Below are 16,951 nucleotides of genomic sequence, written 5' to 3' on the forward strand. Positions count from 1 at the left end.
CTTAACTTACCAATTTTTTTTTATTTTTACTATGGTAATGTAGGTATTGCTGTACAGATAGAAGTGATTAAAGCCAGAGACTATATTAAGAAACCTAAAAAATAAAAGGTAACACCATATCAAAAACTAATGATGTAATGTATGGTGATTAACATAAAATAAAATTAAAACAAAAAAAATAATAAAGGTATTTGTAACCAACAGACAACAACCTAACAGTGTAAAACCTAGAAACTCAGGACCCAGAGGCAAAAATCTCCAAAATCCCTGTCCTGTAATCCCAACTCTCCTTCCCACCCAGATCTTCCCCTACATGCTGAGCTTGTAGGGGATTGGAGGGGGGATTGGACCAGGTCTCTGAGCTCCAGGAGGAGTAATCCTAGGACAAGTGGCAATTTTTGTGCCTTTGTGCCTGTAAAGGAAAAACTCATCCTGTGTTCTCCTTTATGCTACTTAAATAGCATACTTTATACTTCTGTGACCAGATATGGGTCGGGGAGGAAAGGGTTCCCCACACCAAGCAATCCTCAGATTCTCTGGATACTGGCAGTTCTACAATTTAACTCAATTCTGACACTCTTTATCTGGAGACAGCATCAGATCCCACAGGTTAAGGGCTCAGTCCCACAAGACTGCCCCCCAACCCTGACTTCAGACCAATCACAAGTTCAGGTTATAGCATGTGTTTCTGATGAACTGCCTTTAGATTGAAGGTTCTCATGACCTCTTCCTTGAATTTGAGTAATTTGCTAGAGTGGTTCACAGAACTTAGGAAAACACTTTACTTACTAGATTACTGGACTATTATAAAAGATATAACTCAGGAACAGCCAGATGGAAGAGATGCATAGGGCAAGGTATGTGGGAAGGGGTACAGAGTTTCCATTCTCTCTCCAGGGACACCACCCTCCCAGTAGCTCCATGTGTTCATCAGCCTGGAAGCTCTCCAAGCCCCATCTTTTTGTGGTATATTTATAGTATAGATTATATTTGTGTGTTCCCCTTAATATATATATATATATATATATATATATATATTTGAAAAAGACAGATGTAAATATATCAAAATAATAATTCCTAGGTGATGAATTTTTCTTCGTACATTTGGGCTTATTCCAAATTTTCTGGTACATATACATGCTCACAATAAAAAATGGGAGGGGTAGTTTTTTTAAAAAAAGAAAGTGGAATTTGCAGAAAGACACTGGCTACAACCCTGGACAAGTCATTGATCATGTGACTCCTATCTCCCTCATATTTATGAGTGCTAATTATTCCTTCCTAGTAAAATCGTAGTATGAATTAAAAGAGAAAAGAAAAGCTTTTTAGATCTAACATAGGAGGGCTGTATGGAATGTTAGTTCTCTTCCCTCCTCTCAAAGTTGATCACGCAATAATTTCAGTATCACCCAAACTACTTTCTTTGACATATTGTCAACACAGCTGCTTCTTACACTTGAAATTTTTTTTCAGAAATGGTTCATCTTTCATTTTCTGAAACTTAGTCTCCATTCTAAGGGACTTGACTCACTCTGAAAGTAGAAGCCACCTTGAAAACAAACCTCACTACGTGGCACTAATTCCCTCTCACCCACTCCTTGGAAAGGCTGGGCCATATTCTTTTATTCAATTTCCAATAAGTATGTACTATTACATCTCCTATAAGGATCCTTTCAGCTCTAAAGTCCTGGCACTTATTTTATGCAACAGTTAAAATGAGTTTGAGCACTATGCCCAGCACATGGCTATCTCAATAGCCAATTAGTCTGGAGTAATATGGCTCACTTCTCCTGGCTTCCTCATTTTGTGCATTTAAAGCAAAAAACCTGATTCTAAAAATAGGCATAAGATTTAAATGAACATTTCTCCAAAAGAGATATATGAATGACAAATAGGCACATGAAAAGATGCACAGCATCACTAATCATTAGGGAAATGAAAATCAAAACAACAGTGGAATATCATCTCATACCTATATAAGGATGGCTATCGTAGAAATTTAAAAATTTTGAAAACATGTACTTAATAAATAAAATAGGTAATAAACAGAAAATAACAAGTGTTGGCAAGGATGTGAAAAAATTGGAACACCCATGCCTTTCTGGTGGGAATGTTAAATGGTGTAGCTACTATTGAAAACAGCATGGCAATTTCTCAAAAACTTAAACGTAAAATTACCATATGATCCAGCAATTCCAATTCCAAAGAATTGAAAGTAGGATCTTAAAGAGATATTGGCATACCCATGTTCATAGCAGCATTATTTATAAAATCCAAAAGTTGGAAGCAGCCCAAGTGTCCATGTATGGATGAATGAACAAACAAAATGTGGCATATACACACAATGGAACATTATTCAGCCTCAAAAAGGAAGGAAATTCTGACCCATGCTACAACATGGATGAACTCTGGAGACATTATGCTGAGAGAAATAAGCCAATCACAAAAGGACAAATAGTGTGTGATTCTCTTTATATGCAGGACCTAGAGTAGACAAATTCATAGAGACAGAAAGTAGAGGGGATGGGGGGAAAGGGGCAATGGGGAGTTAGTGTTTAATGGCATAATTTCATTTTGGGAAGATAAAAAATTCTGGACATGGATGTTGGTGATGGCTGCATAACAATGGAAATGCACTTAATGGCACTGAAATGTGTACTTAAAAATGATTAAAATGGTGAATTTTATGTTATGTGTATTTTACCACAATTGTTTTTAAGATTTTATGTATTTATTTGACAGAGAGATAGAGAGAGAGAACAAGTAGGCAGAGAGGCAGGCAGAGGGAGAGGGAGAAGCAGGGTCCCCGCTGAGCAGGGAGCCCAATGCGGAGCTCGATCCCAGGACCCTGGGATCATGACCTGAGCCGAAGGCAGCTGCTTAACTGACTGAGCCACCCAGGCACCCCTACCACAATTGTTTTAAAAGTCCTTTCTATCCTCTGCCCTCATGGACTCCCCCTCCCATTGCAAGACAGTATGGCCCTGGCTACAGCGTTGGAGGGACAGCTACAACTGAGAGGTTGCAGGGGTCCCCCTGCAGGCTAGCACTGTGGACAACTGGAGCCACATCCAGAACTTTGAGGCCAAGCCAGATGATCTCCTCATCTGTACCTACCCTAAATCAGGTGACAGTGGGGCCAGGGGGACAACCAGACTCCGGCTTGTGGAGTCAGCAAAGGTAGCTCACATCAGTTAGAATCCCCCTTCATACAGTGTTCGCACTCATTCAAGGAGAGCTGCTCCTTCTCACCGTACCATGACGAGGTGATCTCGGGATGCTCGTGTCCTGGGTTTGTCCAGGGTCAAGCATAATTGTCCCTGGTTAGAGGACCCAGCCTGCTGGGCTCTGTCATGGGCTGCTCTTGGGTGACAGTGTCATGTGCTTTGCCTCTGCTGCCCCTTCTCTCCATAGAGACCTTGTGGGTTTTTCCCACATGAACACCCATCTGTTGTAGCTGACAGGATCCTGACCTGAGGGGAGGTTGAACCAAAAGCCATCAGTCTACATGTCCCCTTTTCTCCCTAGGACACTTAAGACTGATTGTCTAACTGGTTTCTTCTTCTCGCCCTTTCCACTTGGGCCCCAGGGACCACATAGATTCAGGAAATTGTGGACATGATTGAGCAGAATGGAGATGTGGAGAAATGTCAGAGAGCCATCATTCAACACTGCCATCCTTTCATTGAGTGGGCTCGGCCGCCCCAGCCCTCTGGTGAGAGCTCCTCCCTTCCTGTTCTGGCTCCTTTCTCTCTCTTCTTTTAAGACTTTATTTTTTATAGCAATGTTAGGTTTACAACAAAGTAGAGGCAGAGATTTCCCACACACGCACAGCCTTCTCCATTATCGATATTCACCCCTCCCCCAGGTGGTGCATTTGTTACAATTGATGCCCCTACACGGACATGTCATAATCACTCAAAGCCCATAGTTCACATTAGGATTTGTCCTGGATATTGTATATTCTATGGGTTTGGACTAATGTACAATGACCCGGATCCAGCACTGCACTACCATACAGAGTAGTTCACTGCCCTAAAAATCCTCTGTGGGCTACCTGTTCACCCTCCCTACTCCCCAATCCCTGGCAGTCACAGATCTGTCTCCACAGTTTTACCTATTCCAGAATGTCATATAGTTGGAATCATATTGTATGTAGCCTTTTCAGACTGGCTTCTCTCACTTAGTAATGTGCATTTCAGTTTCCTCCATGTCTTTTCATGGCTTGAGAGCTCATTTCTTTTCAGTGCTGATTACTATTGCATTGCTTAGATGTGCCACAGTTTATTTACCCATTCACCTACTGAAGGGCATCCTGGTGGCTCTCCTTCTTCCTTTCTCTTCTTCTCTCTCCTGTCTCTGTCTTCTCCCCTCTGTTTTGCTCTTTTTTCTCCTCTCTCTCTTGCTCTCACTCTCACTCTCATTTCTGTCACCATGTGTTTCCTCCTCCTTTCTTCCTCTTTGATTCTTTCTACATATTACCTAAGGTTATTTGCCAAAAGTGAATCACCAAGTAAAAAGGAATCTGCCTTATTTTCTTCTTAAATGCTCCCTCTGCTGTAGAACACACAGAGAGGTTGGAGAGCTATTTATGGAACAATTCACTCTTCTCCTTACTCCACCCATACAAATGCTCAGTGCAGTCAAGGAAGTGCCAGATAATTAGCAAACATAATGCATTTGCAGCCAACTATTTCTTTCTGTAGGGAAAACTTTTTAGGGTAATACTCAACCTAGAAATTTTTTTCTTCAAACCAAAAAAAATGACAAAAAGACAACCAGAAGGCAAAAGAAGCCATTCCAGGTAACTGGCAGCTGCTGGAAGCATTTTACAGAACAAGGATAGGAGGAGGGCCTACTTCTCTATGTTTCAGGTGGAAACACACCTAGCTAGAGCTACAAAATTATAGGCAATACAACTCTAGTGTTGAAGTCTAACTTGGAGCAATTGTGGATAAAAGTCTGATAAATCTACAAATGCCTTGAGATAGAGAAGTTCTTGATCTGACACCCATAATACCTGAAACCAGCACAAGGGTGCATCCAAGTTAGAACAGCCTTGAGGCATTTGCTTCCTTATGGTTCTACTTACCCAGCTGCTCAGACTCCTCTGGTCCTCAGTTCCTGTCTGTCTGGTTGACCAATAGCTTAGCAATCCAGTGCCCGGTCTGACCCCTTTTCTGAACTACCTGTGGGGCTCTGACCCCCCCACACAGGGCCCTCTCTGCCTGCTTAACTGTAATCCCACTCTGTGTGTAGTCAGGGCCTTCCATTTTTGTTGGTGTCTGGTATTCTGATCCCTTGAGCAGCAGGATGGTATAATGGTTAAGGACTACCAGGGTTTAAGTCCTGATGCCACCATCTGCTCAGTGACCTTTAAGAAGTTACTTACCCTCTCTCTGTTACAGTTTCCTCAGATGCAAGGTGTCAGTAGAATTAGTGCCTACCTCGAAAAGTCATTGTGAGGATTAAATGAGTTAATGTGTGTAGAAAGCTTAGAGCAGTGCCTAGGTCTAAGTGCCATAATGTCTCCTACTCTACAGAGTAGATCCTATTTACGTGTTAGGTATTACTGACTACTTCTTAGGCTAAATCTTTTGCCCCACAAGGGCATATGTTCCCTGGGTCATCCACGCCCAGCTTTTGATCTCACTTCTACATCCCACTGTGCCACCATTGTCTTACCTCTGACAGTTTGGGACATTAAAGAGAGAACAAAAAGCCTAAGCATGATTTCTAGTGAGGCATCCTTGGCAGTGGGGGGCAGAGTGTGCAGCCACTAAGTTAGCATAAGAAACAAGATAGAATTTCTCTCAAGGCAATGCCAGCAGCTGCAGAATTCAAGAAAGGATGATAACCAAGAGCCCAGCATGGCACATCATATACAAAACAAGATGGTTCTTTAAAAACCAAGGTGCCCCATGTCCAAAAAGGTGACAGTTACAGGCTTTATGGTCTTTCCAGCTACAAACAGACAGAGGCCAGGTGGAGACTCGACTGGGCAGTGGTTTTATTTCAGGGTAGATGGTCCCTGCCACCAGAGGTAAGGGCTACCATTAGGAGGGCAAGGTGGTTGCTGAAATAGACTAATGGTTATTGGCCAAGTATACCAACCACCCTCAGAGGGTTCAGGAGTGGGTGGACACTGCTGGATGTAGTGCAAACTTGTGTCCCACATGGCCAGTCTCCCTCCCAGGCCTCCTTCCACACCCCCTGCTCCAACTCTCAGCTACAGAGCTGTTTGACATCAAAGGTATTGCATATGTGACCTAATGAGAGCAGGGCTGGGAAAATTTTGAAAAGGGGTGTGTGTGTGTGTGTGTGTGTGAACTAACTGTATACAGGTTACAACCCCCTCAGCTCAACAAGTATTTATAATACATGCCCTGGACTGCACTTCTAAGACTCCACACCTCCACTTGCCCTCAATAATTCATGGTCCAACAGAGGAGGCAAATGCAGACTATATGGTGACAAGCAGTGGGTATGTTGGGTGGAGGTTAGCATAGGACACCATGGTCAGGGTGAAGAATGTGCTGGAAGACCAATGCCTGGAGAAGCTGACACCTGCAGTTACAAGCGGCTACTGCTGTTGCTGTGTCTCTCCTGCCAGACTGCAAGCTCCTTGTGCAGATGAGAAGGGCCAGAAATGACTCCATTGGCCGCCTTCTTCCACAGGTCAGGCTCGGGAACAGACTTTGTAACCTCAGGTGTTTTCATGGACACTCTCTCCTGCACTTCTCAACCCTGAGGCTGAGCACTCATGGCAGAGTGACAAGGGAATGAGACCATCCCAACCAGCTCTTCTGGGGACTGATGTGAGACAGAAAGAGAAGAGAGTGAGAGAGAGAGAAGAGAAAATGTATAATTTACCTGAACCTGTAAAGAAAACATTGGTGGAATGCTCTATGTAAAGCCCTAAACCTGCAAAATCTCTCTCTGCTCTAGGGGTTCTTTGGCAGCAAATTTTGAAGCTGGAGGCCAGTCAAGCCTGCCAGGAGGACTGCATGTAGAGGAGGAAAGCCCAAGCCTAAGCAGCCTCCTTCCCACTCAGGGGTCACTGGGCCCTGGAACTGAGGGGCAAACATGCTCAGGTCATCACAACCTTCCTCTCTCTTCTTCTTCCTTCTCACCTGGACCCCTGGAAAACCTCCTTAGTTTCTTGCATTTAAAGGATGGTTATGCACTTAAAGGATGTTTGTGATGTTTTAGTCAGATTTTGCAAGTGTTTTATAACAGGAGAGGTCTTCATAGTATCCGGGCCACCATATTGCTAACAGTGGAAGTGTGTGGAGAGACTCCTAAAGAGCGAGCCCAGAGATGTAGACAAGAAAGATGAGGGGCCTGGAACAGCAGGACAAATGTAAATAGCTCTGAAAGGTAACGTGTGAGCAGGAGACATGGTGGAAGCTGCTAGAGACAGGACAGTTTTACAGGTCTTGATAAGGAATATGGACTTTAAGTATAGACCAGTGGTTTTCCAATTTTTCTTTTCAGTACCAAGATTTTTTTATTAAAAAAAATTATTGGGCCCTATGATCCAACAATTCCACCTCTGAATATATGCCCAAAAGAATTAAAAACAGACTGGAAAGATAACTTGCACACTCATGTTCATAGCAGCTTTATTCACAACAGCCAAGGATGGAAGCAACCCAAGTGTCCATGGACAGATGAATGGATAAGTAAAATATGATACATACATGCAGTGAAAGATTATTCAGCCTTAAAAAGGAAGGAAATTCTGACACCTGCTACACCATGGATGAACCTTAAGGATATTATGCTAAGTGGAATAAGCCAGTCACAAAAAAAGACACTGTATGATTCCACTTATATGAGGTATCCAGAGGTATCCAGAGTAGTCAAAGTCATAGAATCACAGAATCAGAAAGAAGGGTGACTGCCAGTGGCTGGGGGAGGGTGCAATGGGGAGTGAGTGTTTAAAGGGTACAGAGTTTCAGTTTTGCAACATGGAGAGTTCTGGAGATTTGTTACACCACAAAGTGAATGCACTTAGCACTACTGAGCTGTACTCTTTAAAAGGATTAAGATGGCAAATTTTACTTTATATGTATTTTGCCACTATTTTTAAAAACTATTAAGGATTCTCAACATACAAAGTAAGCAAAATCAAAGATGACCAGAATGAAGCACATCCTTTCAACACCACCCTGAATCCCGCCCCTCAAACATACAGCTTGGGGAGCAAGTGTGAAAAATCACCTTGAGTATAGAAGGTTTCCAAACAGAAGAGGCACAGGGTCTGAGCTGCTCAAAAGCAGCAAAAATTTGAAGGCACCAGGGAACATTTACATTTTAAGGTATAGGGAACAAGATCAGTTCCAGACCTACTCCTTCCTAGGGTGAAGGGCCCTGTCTTCCTTCTCTTTACTGGGACCTGCAGAGACTCTTCCTCCTCGCCAGGCCTGGGAGAATAACCAAAGCCATATGCTCAGACAGACCACATGTACAATTTATATCAGCCAGAGGGCAGTTTGCACTGACAGTGACCTTCCCTGGGATCCAGCTTTTTAAAAGTCAAACAGCATTCCCAGGATATCTGTCAGGGGCTAAGAGAGGCATTTCCTCCACACCTTCCTTTCTACCCCACACCCATCTTTGGAAAACCAAGCACTCAGGGGAGAAGAGATGTGGAAGGCCAGTGTGCAAGGCTGCTTCAGAGCCTAACTTTTGATGCGGACTCATTTCTCAACACTAACTCTGCTCACTTTGCATAAGCCTCTGATTCCACTAGAATGGAAGCTTCTTAGAGAGAAGGAGCATGTCTCCTTTAACTTTGTTGCCTTTTCCCCTGCATTAGGTTCAGGCCCCAATTCCAGTTTGTGTGTGTGGGCTGGGGAGGGGATGTCCTTCACACCAACAACAGATTCTCTCTGACACCAGCCAGGTGTCCTACAACTCAACTCCATTCTGACACTACCTACCTGCTGATAGCATTAGATCCCACAGGTTAAGGACTCAGTCCCACGAAACTGCTCTCCCTGCACTTCAGGTGCCAACTGCAAGTAGTAGGTCCCCAGGTTACCCACTTCCATCCAACTTGACTACTAATCAGGAGTTGCCACAAGCCCCTCCTTGGCCAGATGGGAGAGATGCCCCAGACAAAGTATAGGGAGAGGATGAGAAGCTTCCATGCCTTCTGTAGGCACCACTCCCTTCAATCTCCATGTGTTCACCAACTGGGAAGCTCTCCAAATCCTGGACTTTGGGGATTTAATGGGGGCTTCATCAGGCACACATGATCCATCGTTTACTCCATTTTCAGCCCTTCTCCCTGCTCTGGAGAATGGGGGGCAGGCCTGAAAATTCTAAGCTTCTAATCATGGCTGGTCTTGCTGGTGACCAGCCCCCATCCAGGAGCACCCCCTGGAGTCACCTCATTAGAACAGGACACTCCTAGGGCACCTGGGTGGTTCAGTCAGTTGAGCGTCCAACTCTTTTTTTTTTTTAAGATTTTATTTATTTATTTGACAGAGACAGTGAGAGAGGGAACACAAGCAGGGGGAGTGGCAAGCAGAGGGAGAAGCAGGCTTCCCGCTGAGCAGGGAGCCCGACAGGTGGCTCGATCCCAGGACACTGAGATTATGACCCAAGCTAAAGGCAGATGCTTAACGACTGAGCGACCCAGGTGCCCCCAGCATCCAACTCTTGATTTCAGCTCAGGTCTTGATCTTGGGGTCATGAGATCAAACCCCACATCAGGCTCCCCAGTGAACGGGGAGTCTGCTTGGAATTCTGTTTCTCCCTCTGCCCCTCCCCCTGCTCTCTCTCTCTCTCTCTCTCACTCGATCGCTTGCTCAAATAAATAAATCTTTTTTTTAAAAAAAAAGAACAAGACACCCCCAACCACCCCTATCAACAGGGGTTTCAGGAGCTCTATGCCAAGAAGCAGCAGCAGAGACAAATATAAATTTTCTATTACCTCACATCCCCTAACCTCAGTCTAACACAATGATTGCACAAAGCGGGTGCCCAATGTTTTAGAGCACAGAGTGGAAATCATGACTCACATGCCATCAAGTACATATATTTTTAGAGATGAAACAAGTGACTAGCACATAGGCCAAGTACATGGGCAGTCTGCTGCAGACACGCAAGGATGGGCACTGGCTGGGAGGTGAGAAAGGCCTTGCTCTGCACCCCTTCCCCCTGCCCTTCCACAAGACCTAGCTTGTCCATTCTCAGCTTCCATCTCCTCATCCTGAAAGTGACAGATTAATATAAGCTCCCTTCTAGCTCTCAAGCTGTAGGAGTCTACAGACATGATGGTAATCTCAAAATCCCAAAGGAAAGTCAAGAGATAAGGAGAAAGATGGGAGGTGATGGGACATTCTGGACAGACCCCGGAATATAAGTTCCCCCATGCAGTATCTGTACTATGCAGATGTTTCCTCTTGATTTACTTTAAAGGGGTGGAAAAAGCCAAAGCAATGCCCTCTCCACGGATACTAAGGACTCACCTTCCAACTCAGCTGTTGCCTCCGTCTTTCTGGGAAAACAACTGCAAGGTAAGACAGCAACAGCTTCCCTGGAGACAGGTGAGAGATTAGGTCTCTTGGGAGGAAATCCCCCAGTCCCTACAGTGTCATCATATTTGCTCCTTCACCATCTCTGAAGTGTTGACTGTTGATCAGCAATAAGAGAAAATGTAAAGTTCTATCTATACTCAGCAGGATATTTACCTGAACGATTGCAAGCAAGACATGGAAGTAAAAGCCAGACTGAATTTTTGGAGAGAACTAGAGATAATGAGTGTCCACAGTAACCCAAGGGTGTGGGCAATTAAGACTTATAATAGAGCAGAGAAGAAAAACTGAGGGGAAAGAAAAAAGCCCTGAAGATCATTTAAAACGGTAAATAGATGGAGCAATATTTCTTAAGGGAAACACTTGGCCTCAGCCTCTGGTAAACTCTGGGCTCTTCACTTTATTTATTCTGGGACTTTATTTATTCTGTACTCTAATGCCTAATCAGTTCCTGGCACATAGAGGATGTTCAAAATGTGTTTGCTGAATGAATAACAAGTGAGCAGCTGTACAATGAATGGAGGCAAGGGAAGAAACTGAGATGTCAGCGAGCATTGGTAAGAAAGTTTTCTCAAAGGTGGGAATGAAGGGAACAAAAGGCTTAGAAGGGCGTATTTCTAGGGAACAATAGCAATTAGGGAGTCCTTTCAGTAAAGTTGTATAAGGGAACAAGAACCTCCATTTCTGGATTATGACCACTAAGTGCCCTGAAACCTTCTGTATGAAACACCTAGCAATAACACATAACACATAACAAGTTGCCTTTGTAAATGTGTAACTGAGATCCAGAGAGAGTAAAGGAATCCCTAAGTTCCACAATAAGGGAGCTGAAACTAGAGAAGAGGTCACTGAGATTGGAGCTGTGCTGTGGGTTCTTTGATGATCTGGAGAATCCGGCAGCGTGAGTTTCAGTGACTGCACAGGGTCCAAGCCCAGAGCAGAAGAAACCAGAAAAGTGAGGAACCAAAGGTGGGACAGCTGAAGGGCTTCATCCTCAATGGATGCGTGGAGGGGGCCAAGGCAGACGCCAGGAAACCTCTTTGTCTTGACCTGGACTCTCAGCTGCCCTGAAAATGTGTGGCCATAGGCCTCCTCTCTCAAGGGAGGAGATTCAATGTTGTAATTCTTGCATTGTCCAAGAAGCCCCAAGCTGAGAAACTAGCATAAGGTGGTTGCCATTGCCAGCACCCCCAGGATGACCCGCAGAAACAAACATGGGGAGGACACAGTTTCAGCTTGGGCAGCCAGAGTTCCCGCTTGAGTTCATGCCTCACATTACAAAATACACAAAGGAACAAGCCAGCACAAGAAAGACAGTGTGCAAAAAGCACAAACAGCAGGGTTACACCTCAAGGATTTCAGATATTAAAATGATCAGATATAGAAATATAAGAAGAATGTTGAAGTTGTGTAAGTAAATGAAAGATTGAATCGAAAATAAAAGACACTATTTTTAAAACGGAATTTCTTATTAAATTAAATAAATAGGATTTCTGTAACTGAAACAATATATAACATTTGCTATAAAAATTCAATGATAGGTCTCTGGTTTGCCAGCCCTCAGGTGGCTCTTCCCCAGGGACTGAGGAAGGTGATTAGAGCAAGTGGACAGTGGCCCAGAGTGTGAGAGCCCAATAGGGGAGGCATAGGCTCGGGACTGGTTGGCTTGCATGTAAAAAGTGAGCTTGATAGTGAGTTGTTACTATCTGTAGTAACCAGCTAAAACTGGTAGGGGCAGACCATCCAGGGTCGGCAAGGCTCCAGCAAGGTCAGCAATGCTTCTGATTCAAAGCATCAGAATATGGAAAATGGCACTATTGACATTTTGGGCCAGATAATTCTTTTTGGTGGGATGGGGCAAGGGGCTGCCCTGAGTATTGTAGAATATTGAGCAGCATCTCTGGCCTCTACTCATTAGATGCAAGTAGCACCCACAATTGTGACAAGCAAAAATACCTCCAGGCATTGCCAAATGTCCCCTAGCATGCAAAATCATTCCCAGTTGAGAACCATTTTAGGGTAAAAAACCAGCATCACCATGAAATGACTAGTCACAGATCCGAGGTAGCTAGTCAATGAGGCCAGCTCAGGATGATGCTGTCAGAATGTGAGTCAAGTACTTAGCAGTCATGATGAGATTAAAGGTCAGATTTGGATAAAGTGAAAGGCTGGGAGGGTAGAAGGATACAAGGTTGTTGTCAAAATGAAACCTAAACAGGATGCTTTGTAGAGCAAGAGTTGAAGTGATCTGAGATGAAAATAATAGAGTTGATGAGAACAGGGGAAAAAATAAGACCATGAAGCATCCTGCTTTTCCAGGAAATGGAGATTAAGGTATTAGGAGGATCATCAGCATGCATGTGGAAGTTGCTGTCTGATGCCATAGTTGCTACAGAATGATCGGAACCTGACAACTAAAGGGGCAATCAGGAGTCAGGTTACTTACTAGGACTGAGTTTGGAATAGAGGAGAATCAGCGGAGAAGCAAAGACAGCCAGAGGAGGAGGGGTTCACCAGCCAAGTCGAACTGCCAGCACAGGAGAGCTGAGCCAGGTGTACAAAGCTGCTCTTGGCATGGAATTCACCTGAGTGAATTCTGTGAAAATTCACTTTTCATACCATCTTTTACCCACCTCTCTCCTTACCCCAAAGTTCCTTTATGTAGCTCGAAATGCCAAAGACTGCATGGTTTCCTACTACCATTTCCAAAGGATGAATCAAATTCTTCCTGACCCTGGTACCTGGGAAGAGTATTTTGAAACCTTCATCAGTGGAAAAGGTAAAGAATAATCCTTCACATCTTTGCATGCCCACTTCAGGTAGGTTCAGTCTAGGAATCAAGCATAACATTTGATTCCTTAGAAGGTTGTGTTCCTCCTTAGGCATGTCCTACCTCAGACTGGGACTGGGAGGAGCAGGCTGACTGAGCTCAGAGTGAATACCCATAGTCCCAGCAAAAACCTCTCACCCGATTTGAAAGCCTTTATGCTGGGTCACTTGACCTGTAGAGTCACCTGCATTCCAAAGGGTATCCTTGTCCCAATATCAGGGCATATATGATTATACACAATAAATATGAAGCCACTTTAGGTAGCATGTTGGGATAAATTACACCAAGGCTGTACCATACCACATCACCCTCCAACTCAAACACATCAGGACTCAGGACATATCTGAGGCTTTGGGTGATCCTTTTGTAGACTGTTCTGTTTCCTGTGTCTATTATAGTGGGCTGGGGTTCCTGGTATGACCATGTGAAGGGATGGTGGGAGATAAAAGACAGATACCAGATTCTCTTCCTCTTCTATGAGGACATAAAACGGGTGAGTAAAAGCCCTTTGGAAGAACCACTCCAGCCTATTTCAGGGCTGCGCTTCTGGGAGGGACAGCCTGAAGAATTTAAGAGTGTCCTGATACCTTCTCCCATTCCAATGCAATGTTACTGTCACCACAGGACCCAAAGCATGAAATTCAGGAAGTGATGCAGTTCATGGGAAAGAATTTGGATGAAACAGTGCTAGATAAGATTGTCCAGGAGACATCATTTGAGAAAATGAAAGAAAATCCCATGACAAATTGTTCCATAGTTCCTAAACCTATCCTGGACCAGTCCATTTCCCCCTTCATGAGAAAAGGTTTGTGTGGCTTCAAATACTATGTAAATATAAATATAAATCAAACACTCAGTTTGTCTAGTAATATATTGTCTGCTTAGCCTATTAAAAATAATCTGCTGCTAATAAGATGGGGATTTGATCTTGTTACAGAAGAGAGTTCTCTGGGGTATCTGGTTGCAAGAAACAGAGAGTCCTTCTGGCCAGCCCCAATATGAGGGGCTTTCTAGGAGGGGTCATGTGCTGGTGTAAGGGTAATGTATTCTCACAGGTAGTTAAGAGCAGGAGAAACCATTGGTCCAGACCTCATGGGGATCCCTGGATCTCAGGATTAGGACCTCAGGAGCAGAAGGGTACAGCTCTTTGCTCAAAGGCTCCACCACTTAGAGGACTCAGCTGCCCTCCACATGTCTGCTATGAGTGCCTTCCTCCAGTGATCAGCTTCCTGTCTCTGTCCATTACACCTTTTTCCTACTTTATAGCTTCTGCTCACTCAGCTTCTGCTCATAGCTTGGTCCTGATCATGGCTCAGACCTGCTCTACATCATGACTTCAATTATAACTACTGTTGAGCACTGCCTTGTTCTCTTAATATTTTTTAGTTCCAGTTCCCAAAAGAGGAATTCTAAGTGCCCCAGCTAATACTTTTTGAGGGGAAAAAAAACTTTATCATTTTTTAACTTAAAAAGTAATATGTCATTGTAAAAAATTAGATCAATATGGAATTATATTTTAAAAAGTTTTCTTCACCCAAACCCTGTTCCCCAGAAGACACCACCAACAGTATGGAAGTCCCCTCCCTCTCTGTTTAAAAACACAGACTTCTGGGACATCTGGGTGGCTCAGTCAGTTAAGCATCCAACTCTTGATTTCTGTTCAGATCATGATCTCAGGGTTGTAAGATCGAGGCCCACGTTGGGTTCCATGCTGGGCGTGGAGCCTACTCGAAATTCTCTCTCTTCCTTTGCCCCTCCCCCTTCTCTCTCCCTCTCTAAAAACAAACAAACAAACAAACAAAAACAGGGACTTCTTTTTCACACCAGAGGAACCATGTGTGCTACTGCTTTGCAACTTGTCTTCTTTTTTTAATTTATTAGTTTATTTTGTTTTTTAATTTATTAGTTTATTTTGTTTTAAAGATTTTATTATTTGAGAGAGAGAGAGCACAGAGAGAGAAGCATTTTGTTGCATTTTAGAATCTACAACAGCATCCCATGCTAGTGAAGCAAACCAAACAATGCCATTCCTTTTCTCTTCAGATAATCAATGGCAATGATTTAGCAAGAAGCCCTTCTTTAGATCCATACATACCTATCTTTCTATACACCCTCATTCCCTCAGGCTCATACATGTGCAAACAAAGATATATACCATGATGAAAGCTAAATGTGGTCATAATATACTCCTTCATTTACCAGAATATCAGACATCCCTCCAGGGCAAGGCATGTAGGTCCATGTAGCTCACTGTTTTTAGTGGTGTCATGTTGTACCAGAGTATGGATAGATACATCATAACTCATCCAACTTTTCCCCTAGTGAAGGGCACTACAGTTACTTTTTTTTGTCCTAATGAATAATGCTACAGTAAACATCTTTGTATGTATGTTCTTATGTCCCAGTGCTTTTATTTCTGTTGCACAACTTTCCAGAAGAGGCAGAGGGAGGACAGAGTATTTCCCCTTTTTAACGTTATTTTAATAGTTACTGCTTAGTGAAAAAGCACATACATATACAGTACTATCTCATTCTCATTTTTCCCAAAAGTTTTTTTTTGTTGAGATGTAACTTACATACAAAAAAATGCACAGCTCTGAAGTATACAGTTGAATGTGTTGAAAAATGTATACACCCATATAACCAGCACCCCAATCAAGATATGAAACATTCTCATGTCTCAAAAGTTCCTTCTCATGGCCCTTTCCTGTCTATCTCGACCCTCAGATACAACCACCCTTCTTATTTCTGTCAATATAGATTGATTTTGTCTGTTCTTGGACTTCATATAGATGGAATCATACAGTATGTACCTTCTTATGTCTGCTGTCACTCAATGTAATGTTTTGAGATTCCTCCTTGGGGCTGTGTCAGTAGTTCATTCCTTTTCATTTCTGTGCAATAGTCCATTATGTGAATATACCACAGGTGGGGCCAAGGCAGTAGTGCCTTTGTGTGAATTGTCTGCCTGAGCTAGGAGCCCACCCCCTGCATAGAGCACTCCAGGCCCTTGTCAGAGCAGAGAGCTGCAGAGGATGGGTGTGCATTGAAGGGGAGGTGGAGCAAGGCAGGCATGTTGTTGGGCCACAGAAATTTTCAATCAGAGTGACAACCCCATCTTGGTTTTCCTCTTCTAGGAACTGTGGGGGATTGGAAAAACCACTTCACTGTGGCTCAGAATGAGAGAATTGATGAAATCTATAGGCAAAAGATGAAAGGAACATCAATAAATTTCTTCACAGAACTCTGAGCAAGAGGTACATAGATAGTGGATGGCAAAAATGGGGAAGCGATCTTCAGTCCTTCAGCCCAGCCCAAAGAATCTCTGAAAGCATTTTGTAAAAGTATACAATTATGGTACCACTGTCTCTGTGATTATTAATAGTATGTACCAGTTTTATTTTTTAGACTCATCATGTTTAATGCTATTTTCTCAACCATTCTTTCCAAAGTAAGAAATAAAGCGGCTTAATAAAGTAAAAGACTTGAATACTGCAAGGATTTTTTAGGTCTCCATTATTCTGGAAAGCACATCCTACTTTTTCAGTCTGTAATATAAAATACCTTGGGT

At 43.3% G+C, this 16,951-nt stretch overlaps 1 protein-coding gene across 1 annotated transcript; it reads left to right on the top strand.

Annotated features, from left to right (window-relative positions):
* Positions 1-2,978: 2,978 nt before the first annotated feature.
* On the top strand, positions 2,979-16,630 carry SULT1C2 (sulfotransferase family 1C member 2). Its single transcript, XM_021680275.1, is given in 8 exon segments — positions 2,979-3,016; positions 3,018-3,127; positions 3,590-3,715; positions 10,435-10,532; positions 13,203-13,329; positions 13,779-13,873; positions 14,005-14,185; positions 16,518-16,630. Coding segments are annotated over 8 exon segments (888 nt in total).
* The last annotated feature ends 321 nt before the right edge of the window (positions 16,631-16,951 follow it).

The sequence above is a fragment of the Neomonachus schauinslandi genome, chromosome 10 (genome assembly GCF_002201575.2).
Source record: "Neomonachus schauinslandi chromosome 10, ASM220157v2, whole genome shotgun sequence".
NCBI lineage: Eukaryota > Metazoa > Chordata > Mammalia > Carnivora > Phocidae > Neomonachus > Neomonachus schauinslandi.